This window comes from Carassius gibelio, chromosome B9, assembly GCF_023724105.1.
Source record: "Carassius gibelio isolate Cgi1373 ecotype wild population from Czech Republic chromosome B9, carGib1.2-hapl.c, whole genome shotgun sequence".
Taxonomy (NCBI): domain Eukaryota; kingdom Metazoa; phylum Chordata; class Actinopteri; order Cypriniformes; family Cyprinidae; genus Carassius; species Carassius gibelio.
In genome coordinates this window covers 29,780,928-29,790,939 of record NC_068404.1, presented here as the reverse complement: position 1 = coordinate 29,790,939, position 10,012 = coordinate 29,780,928, and the positions used below count along the sequence as shown (strand labels likewise).

The 10,012-nt window shown below is 39.3% G+C and overlaps 1 protein-coding gene across 1 annotated transcript; it reads left to right on the top strand.

The window, feature by feature from the left end:
* The first annotated feature begins 701 nt into the window (after positions 1–701).
* On the top strand, positions 702–9,599 carry arsh (arylsulfatase H). Its single transcript, XM_052565409.1, has 10 exons — positions 702–1,072; positions 1,241–1,390; positions 1,923–2,044; positions 2,263–2,385; positions 4,006–4,429; positions 5,142–5,278; positions 6,506–6,628; positions 6,981–7,143; positions 7,350–7,471; positions 8,436–9,599. The coding sequence occupies exons 1-10, from the start codon at positions 1,050–1,052 to the stop codon at positions 8,801–8,803; spliced, it is 1,755 nt and encodes a 584-aa protein (XP_052421369.1). The 5' UTR covers positions 702–1,049; the 3' UTR covers positions 8,804–9,599.
* Positions 9,600–10,012: the final 413 nt, after the last annotated feature.

Here is a 10,012-nt window from a genome sequence, read left to right as displayed (position 1 = left end):
CTACAGAACAATATATATATAAATTAGAACACAGAGTATTTTAGAGGTTTCAGGGTTTGTGTGTGTGTGTGTGTGTGTGTGTGTGTGTGTGTGTGTGTGTGTGTGTGTGCTTGGCCATTACAATACTCATAAAACTAACTATTGACAGAATTAAGGAATCTGCTGGAACAGTGAAAACGCTGGACTGACCCCTCAAAGTCCGGACCTTAACCTCATCGAGCAAATTTGGGTCGAGTTGGAAATTAAACTGAACAGATCTACTGAAGATTCAGAGGAAAACCTTAGTCCTGAGCTGCAGAAGGCATGGGATAACATTAGTGTTTAAGTTATCATGTAATAAATTGATTATATAGGGTGTTTAATATTCATTAAACATCTGTGCAAATAATTATTGCACACATGCATTTTAAACAGATGTTGACTTGTGCTGAAGCAGCTTTTCAAGGCAAACAAACTTTAAAAAGAGCGATACAGTGACTCTTTGTTTGAGTCTACCGTACAGTGTCTGCTATAAGCGCACTCGCTTTAAACACACTCCACTGGAGATCAAACATCCAGAAACACGATCACACACATCTGTGTCCAACTACACACACTCATCGTCTTCAGATCAGACCCAAACACACACTTAAAGAGAGTTTGTTCGGTTGTGTTGTTAATGAATGCGTCGGTATATGAGTGTTTACGGTAGGTAAGCGCGTCTTTCACAGGTACAGAGGGAATGTGTTCAGCAGAGGGAAAGTGAGGGGGAATACTGTTAGGAATCGGGAAAAGCGGACTGTTTAAGGGAAGGTAGGTGAATAAAAGAGAGATTGTGAGCTGCTCGTCGGGTTTATGTGGAGAAAACAGCTGGAAGCGCGTTATATAAAGACACAGATTGATTCTGTGCTGTTAATAAATCCGTCATTACATCAGCTGAGGGTCAAACTCTCGTCTGCAGCAGAAGAGTGAGAAAGAGCGCGTGCAATCACTCACACTTCCGTGTTTCTGCAGCTGATGAATCAAAGCTCATCCGGGACTCTCGGCTGCTCGTGCGGCTTCCTCTGAACATGCTGCTGCAACACAGTCTGAGGTGTGTGTGTGTGTGTGTGTGTGTGTGTGTGTGTGTGTGTGTTTCTGTGTGTGTGTGTGTGTGTGTGTCTGTAATTGACTGAGTGTGTGTGTGTGTGTGTGTGTGTAGAGTGTAGAGTACAGATGATAATATGACGGCAGAGTCTGACCCAGCTCCTCTGTTCTGCAGGTGGTTCTCCGCTGTGCTGGTTCTGCTCTGGGCCGGTTCTCCTGTGAGCAGAGCTGGATCAGAGCAGGACTCCAGACCGAACTTCGTCCTGATGATGCTGGATGATCTGGGCATCGGAGACATCGGCTGCTACGGAAACCACACCATCAGGTCACTCAGACTGCACGAATTACTGACTTTAAAGAGAAGAAAATCTGCTTTAAAAAAAACTGCAAAATCAGTAGATTATAATATCTAAAAATGATGTAATCTACATTATGCATATTTTAACAATAATACTAATAAAATGCATAATTGATAATGAATTGCTGTACAGTGCACACAGAGTAATTGTGCAAATAACATGCAAAATTAAAAAAATTTAAAGTTTTACCTGGAAACACTGTAGTGCTGTTCTGTCATTGATCAGTCCTGTTATGAAAAAGATAAGTGATGAAGATCAATATAAATATTGCTTAAAAATGCATCAGCAATAACAAACACAGCACTTTATAGTGATCATGTCTGACAAACTCCAAAAAGGACAGAAAAACATTTACACCAATGCTTTAGGCTTTTATCCATTGCATCATGCATTCCCTGGGAATCGAACCCGTGACCTTCACGTTGCAAGCAGCATGCTCTTCTTTGAGTCTAACACTGTGAGTGAATGTCTCCTGGTGATGGTGTGTTGTGTCTGAAGGACCCCAAACATCGATCGTCTGGCGGCGGAGGGAGTGAAGCTGACCCAGCATCTGTCTGCGGCTCCGCTCTGTACTCCCAGCAGAAGCGCCTTCATGACGGGACGCTACGCCCTGCGCTCCGGTGAGACACACATCACACACACACGCTCCGGTGAGACACACGCTCCACAGATCACACATCACACACAGGGCAGATGAAACTACATTCATTGTAGCATTTAAAGTGACAGGAGATGAAACTGCATGAGACTGTAATGTCGATTAATCATCTGATCCTGAGATGAGGAGCGAGTCTGATGTGTTATCAGATATCCGTCTGATGTCTGTGTGGTTGTGAAGGTCTGGGCAGCACAGGACGAGTTCAGGTGATTCTGTTTCTCGCTGGATCTGGAGGTCTTCCACCCAATGAAACCACCTTCGCCAAACTCCTGCAGAAGCAGGGTTACACCACTGGCATTGTGGGTAAGACACGCGTCACAGAGACGTCCTCGTACAGTCAACAGTCATGACACATTTATCTCTACAGCACTTTATACTCTACAGATCGTTACACAGTGATTAACAAGTAGATAACAGAAATCAACGATGCAACTTCATCTAATAAGAGACGAAATCACAACATCTGCTCTGAAGCAGCTAAAGCAAGATAATAGTGTTTAGCTCAAGTCACTCAAAAATGATCATATACTCACACATGTTGTTCAAATCCTCAAAAAAATTAATAAAAATAAAAATAAAAATTTCTTAACCTGTTAAATGTCACCCCGTCCCGTATACGGGAGGCCTACGTTGACTATACTATATTACAATCAAATCTAATCTAATCTTGACAAACTATATATCATTGGAAAGGTCTAAGACTCGCAAATATATATTATACCAATATTGTTTGTTAAAAATTATGTAGGAAAAGTAATAGATGAATTTATGATAAGAGTGCACCCTCAGAAATCTACATTACAAAAGGAGCTTTGACCTTTGTTTAAAAAAAAAAGACTTCCTCGTTGCCTTTTTCTCTATCACTTTTTAGAAATCATCAGAAGTTATATATCACTTAAAAGCTAAAAATTCATCCTTTAAAACCCATTTTAAAATCAGACATTGCATTACCATGTAAATGGCACATCAAAATCATGTTACAAAATGTTTTCAGTCATGAATTATAAAAATTTAGGTTTGTATCGTGCACATTCAAGTCTATCTTCAAAAACGTGATTGACAGTTATCAGGTTAAAATATATGATTTTGTGTTCCACAGATACAATTTCAATTAATTAATTATATATACATTTTTCACTCTAGTTAAGTTGCATTTGGGTGTGAACTGCGAGAGCAGGAAAGTAAAGTACTAATGATAATAACAGAGGGAAGAATATAAAATAAAAAGATCAATTAATTATGAGAAATCTTAAAAAAGGAAGGGGAAAATGTAAAAATAAATAAACAAAGAAACACATAAAATAGTAATAAAATAATAAATTAATAAAAAATGCACACAAAATAAATAAAATACACTAAATTAATAAAATACACATAAAAAAATCAAATGCGCACAAACATAATAAATGAAAAATGCACACAAAATAAGTTAAATACACAAGATAAATAAAAAATGAAATACACAAAAATAATGAATAAATAAACAATGCACAAAATAAATAAATAAAATACACTAAATTAATAAAATACACATAAAAAAATCAAATGCGCACAAACATAATAAATGAAAAATGCACACAAAATAAGTTAAATACACAAGATAAATAAAAAATAAAATACACAAAAATAATGAATAAAAAATGCACAAAATAAATAAATAAATAAAATACACTAAATTAATAAAATACACATAAAAAATCAAATGCACACAAACATAATAAAAAAAATGCACACAGAATAAGTTAAATACACAAGATAATTAAACAAATAAAATACACACAAAAATAATAATGAAATAAAAAATGCACACAAAAAATATATAAAATGCACAAAATAAGTAACTAAATAAATAAAATACACAAATAAATAAAATATGTCAATTTAAAAATCCACAATGAATGCATGAGTGTGTTCCCTCACCAGGAAAGTGGCATCTGGGAGTGAACTGTGAGAGCAGGAACGATCTCTGCCATCATCCCAACAATCACGGCTTCGACTTCTTCTACGGTCTTCCCTTCACCCTCTTCAGCGACTGCAAGCCCGGAGCAGGTAAAGGTGTGCTGGTGGACGTGCAGGAGACGCTGTGGCTCATGTTCATGCTGCTCGCGCTGGCGTTCCTCACACTGCTCCCGGTCCGAGTCTCCGGTCTGCTGCGGATCCCAGGGACGCTCCTGCTGTTTCTGGCCGCTCTGTCTCTGCTGAGCTTCACCGTGTGGTTCGTGCCCTTCGAGCTCCTGCGGACCTGGAACTGCATCATCATGAGGAACGGAGAGGTGCTGGAGCAGCCCATGAAGCTGGAGACACTGAACGCCAGGCTGATGAGAGAAGCCCAGGGATTCGTGGAGAGGTGCAACACATCTATATTAAAATATCTGAGATAAAAAACACTTGAGATCACTTAATTGAAAAGTTTAAAGGGTTAGTTTACCACAAAAAAACATTTAGCCCATTTAACAGCAATTAAAAATCATCCGTACTCTTCTAAGCGTTAGAATGACAGTAGGTGGGTGTTTTTTTTTCTATAGTCCTAAAGTAGTCGAATAAAGCTGATCCATCCATAATAAAACATGCCTCCCACGGCTGAAGAGCACTAAACAAACAACAATCAAAACAAAACACTTACTAAAAAGATGAACCTGCAGGTCATGTGGAGAATTATTAATTTATTCATTACCTTAAAATCTCAGGGGGGAGACTCAAGTAAATATATTAGTATGTGCAGGATGTTAGCATTCACTCAGATCTTTGTTGAAAGGTAATTGTATGAAACACTGCATGAAGTCAAAAGTCCATAATAGGGGTCTTTATTAAAAGCTTAATTTTCTTCATTCAAACTCTGATTTCTCGTTCACTTCTGTTGAATTTGTGCGTGTGTTCTTGATGTGTTTGGTGAGATTCAGTCGTGATTTGCATGCATGCATGCTTCATCATGTGGTAATGCTGAAAATATTAGACGTGTCCCGACTTGTTTCTCATGCACTCGTTTCCTGAGCCTGTGGTGGGAAACTTCTCTGGGTTTGGTTTAAGGTGATGATGTATGGTGTGATTTATGATGTCAGACACAGAGACAAGCCTTTCCTGCTCTTCCTGTCGTTGGCTCATGTGCACACGCCCCTCTTTGTGTCCGAGGGCTTTGCCGGAAAGAGCAAACATGGGCTGTATGGGGACAATGTAGAAGAAGCGGACTGGATGATCGGTAAGTGAGGAGAAAAGAAGAAAGAATTAGTTCTTGAATCCAGTATAACAACTAAAGTGATCGTTCACTCCAGAATGAAAATGTTCTGTTGGTTTACTTTCCTAAGGCCATGCTAGATGTGGGGGATTTTTGGATTCAGTAGAACAGTAAAGAAGATTTTTTATCTGAAACTGTGGTCCTTTGTGATTACGTATAAAGTGCAAGTCAATGGCTGCCAGGATTTAAGATAAAATAAAAGAACGTAAGCAGGCAATGCAAAATGAATCCCTGTGGCTCCAGACGAGACACTGAGGTCTTATGAAGCGAATCAATCGGTCTGTGCAAGAAACTGAACATTTACAACATCATTACTGTAATCCAGAGCCTCAGGCAAACGCTCAGTTTCAGAATGAATCATTCTTTGAACAGGTTCTTTTCAGTGAACTATTTGAATCGGTTTCGTTTGAATCAGTTTGGGGCTCACACAGCACAGATCTTCAAGTTACTCAAACAAAACTCATTTTTCAGACACCTTGTCAGTCACTGCAAATGGAAAAGAGACAAAATAGTGGTGGATCTGATCCTGATTTAGTGCTCCAGTTCCTCCAATAATCACTGAACTGAGGAAACAGTTTGATTTGGAGCGAAGAGAGATGAACTGCTCATATGTGAACCGAACACTGGAACGAAGATTAGCTGATGAAGACTACTTCAGTCACTTTATATGATTTAGACATTGAAAGCATCTATGCTTCACATCATTATTGGCTGCTTTAATAATATAATTGCGTATATGTGATGTCATCACATGTTTACATAAACAAATGTGTGCACTGAATCAGTTCATTGAATCAAATGGTCCAAAAGAACCAGTTCACAGAAAAGAATCATATTTCCCCGTGTGTCTGAGACTCTGGTTTAAATGTAATTATATTGTATATAATATTCAGTCTCTTGCACCGACCAATTGTTTTGCTTCATAAGACTTGGATATATCATCAGGGGTCACAGGGATTCATTCTGTGTTGCCTGTTTATGTTTCTTGACTCTCAAAGTGACGGCAGCTATTGACTTTTGTTTCTGAATCACACAGTCTCAGCTAAAAACCTCTTTACTGTTCTCCTGAAGAAGAAAGAGTGAACTATCTCTTTAATCTAACACACTCGAGTGTCCTCAGATCACAGATCGTTCAGCTCAGAATCACCCGTTTGAATCAGACCCAGGTGAAGATCTTGTGTTTGATCGCAGGCAGAATGATGGACACCATCCAAAGACTCAATCTGTCGGAGAAAACCTTAATGTACTTCACCTCTGACCACGGCGGCCACATCGAAGAGGGTCCTAGAGGAGGCTGGAACGGGATATATCGCGGTACGACACACAACAGCAGACATCGTCATTTACAACTGGAATTCACACGAGAAATTGATTGTTTTAGTGAGCCCTAGCATATTTCCCCCCGCTGTCACTCTGGGGTTCAGTGTTGAATATGAAAAGTGATGCATAGTTTCTATTCATCTGTTCTCATCATTAATAAATAATGCATAAGCCTATACTCTCGTCCTCTAAGTTCATTATTAAAAATGAAAATGTAAACAAAAATACAAGCAATTAAATGTGTTTTTATTATTAAAATATGAAAATTAGGTAATAATAGATTATGACGTAATTTTCCGACCCTGTCCGTCAGAATGAGGTCTGATACTGACTCTGTTGTGTTCAGGTGGGAAGGCCATGGGCGGCTGGGAGGGAGGGATCCGGGTGCCGGGAATATTTCGCTGGCCCGGGCGTCTCATCCCGGGACGAGAAGTGTCTGAACCAACCAGTCTGATGGATGTTTTTCCCACGGTGGTGAAGCTGGCAGGAGGAGCGCTGCCGGAGGACAGGTACAACACCACAACCTCAGAGCGTCAGAAACACAGAGTTTAGAGAGCTGCAGTAACACACAATATATTAGTGTAGTCTAGAATCACCCAGAACACCCTAGTATCACCTGTGTGTGTGTGTGTGTGTGTGTGTGTGTGTGTGTGTCTGTGTGTGTGTGTGTGTGTGTGTGTGCGTGCGTGCGTGCGTGTGTGTGTGGTTCTGTCAGGACTCTGGACGGTCACGATCTGATGCCTCTGCTGGAGAACAGAAGCAGTCGCTCAGAGCACGAGTTCATGTTCCACTACTGCGGCATCTACCTGAACGCTGTACGCTGGCACCCCACTAACAGTGAGTGACACACACACACACACACACACACACACACACACACAGTTATACACACAAACACACAGAGACACACACACACAGAGACACAGACACACAGAGACACACACACACACACACTGAAGATCATGTGACACTGACTGGAGGAATAGTGCTGAAAATACAGCGGCACATCACAGAAATACATTAAACTTTAACAAAGATTTTAAACTGTAATAATATTGTAAAAATGTTACTATATTTTTGGTCAAATAAATGCATCCTTGGTGAGCAGAAGACACTGATTTCAAAATAATTACAAATCTTACTGACCCAGTCTTCTGTCAGATAGTGTGTCTCACTGCTTTTAGTTTTTTGATTTAATGTTTTAAATCAATATTTTGAAACAGAGTTTGATCTGATTCACAGAACTTTGACAAATTTATCAGCTTAATGTTTGAATATGAACTAATGTCAGTCTGAATGCTGGCAAAGCTGGCAAATAAATGTAATACATTTTTTTTTTTTATTATTAGTTATTAATGTATTAATTGATTATTTTTGCAGTTTTGGCATTGCATATGTTATACTCACAAAACACAGACAAGGATGAATCATGAAACTCTTCATCTTTAGGAAACCTAACCGATATATAATAAAACACTTTAAAATCATGTTTGTAACCCTGGAGCACAAAGCCCCGCACATGACATGCAAGAAAAAATTAATAAATTGTATGCAGGATTTACTAATTCGTTCCCTCAATGTACTAAAACGTGCACACGATTACTGTTGCGTTCCCTCGATTTACTATTGTGTTTGCTCGATTTGCTAAATCGTGCGCCAGATTTAGCCTTATATTTTTTCCTGCAAGTCATGTGCGGAGCTCCGTAAAAAAACAGTCATTAGGATCAATAAAAAAATTAATAAATGCATCATCTGAAAGCTGAATAAATAAATAAGCTAAAGTCTATGGTGTCCTCCTCAGGTGACTCCATCTTCAAGGTTCACTTCTTCACGCCGAACTTCTCTCCCGCGGGAGCCGTGGGCTGCTACGACATCAACATCTGTCTGTGTCACGGGGAGTTTGTGACGTATCACAGTCCTCCGCTGGTGTTCGACCTCAGCAGAGACCCGTCAGAGAGCCGTCCTCTCACACCGGACACCGAGCCGCTCTTCTCAGAGGTGCTGGAGCGGGTGGAGCGGGCCGTGACGGAGCACCGGAGGAGTCTGAGGCCGGTGGAGAAGCAGCTGAGCTGGGAGAAGGTGCTGTGGAAGCCCTGGCTGCAGCCCTGCTGTGGGACGTTCCCCTTCTGCTCCTGCCAGGAGATCTCCAGCACACAGCACACTCACTAGTTATTACAAAATGTGCAATTGTGAGGTTTTATATATTGCAAATTCTGAGTTTACATCTCGCAGACTTTTTTCCTCAGGATCACGAGTTTGTCACAGTTGCAAGATGTAAACTCTTCTTCTTCTTTTTTTTCTCAGACATGGAGTTATAAAATTGCAATTGTAGTTTATATCTCATAATTCAGATTTTGTTTTGCGAGTTATAACCTCTCAATTGCAAGTTTACATCTCACAGTTCTGACCCTTTCTGCAAGTTTATATATCACTTCTTTAATTTTGTAATCACGAGTGTATATCTTGCTGTTCTAACTTTGCTGGATTAACAGTACTCGTAATTCTAATTTTAATTCTAATGCATTTGACATTTTTCCTCAGAACTGTATGTCATAAACTCTTAATTGCAAGTTCACATCACAAGTTTTCTCAGAATTTATTTAACATTTCACAATTCTGAATTAGACTCCTGACTTGAGGAGGTTATAACTTTCAAAACAAACTCTGAATTATGAGATATAAACTCAGAATTAAGTTTGTAACCTGCAATTGTGACGTGAACCTGCAATACTGAGAAAAGTCTGAATTTTGAGATCTCATGCACAAACAGAAAATAAATAAGCTTTCTCTCAGAACTGATGTCAGATGAAGAGCATCAGTGAAGAAACACTCAGGAGCTCCAGGTGAACAGGGTTTAACATGAAGAGCATCAGTCCTGCTGTTTCACATACTGTCAGGACTGCATCATTTTATGTCTGAATGTACTGGGAAAAATTATTAAAGTTTGGAAATATTTGCACATTAACATTTTTAAGAGGGAAATCATATTAGATGCTTTTCTTTGATCACAATAGAATTAAAATCGGATGTTATTTTGTGATGTTCTGTGGTTTTGTTGGTTTGTGTTACTTAAATGTTTCATGCTGTTTGATCAAAATCATTAAAAACAAACAGATCTGAATCTGTCATTAATGACTGACTCTATTAACCCTTGATGATCAGGAGTGCTCCTGATGAATGTGTTGTGTCCAGCAGAGGGCGCTGCAGCTGTCTGCAGAACCTGAAACACACATGAAGCAGAAGAACAAGCACAGACGTTCATTTCCTTCTGAACACTGTCCTGTACAAGCAGAACGCATCAAAACTGAACTAGAAAATGTTTCTCTTAATTAATTAATTTTTAAGGCAGAAGCGGAATTTAAGTAGGTGGAATTTTTT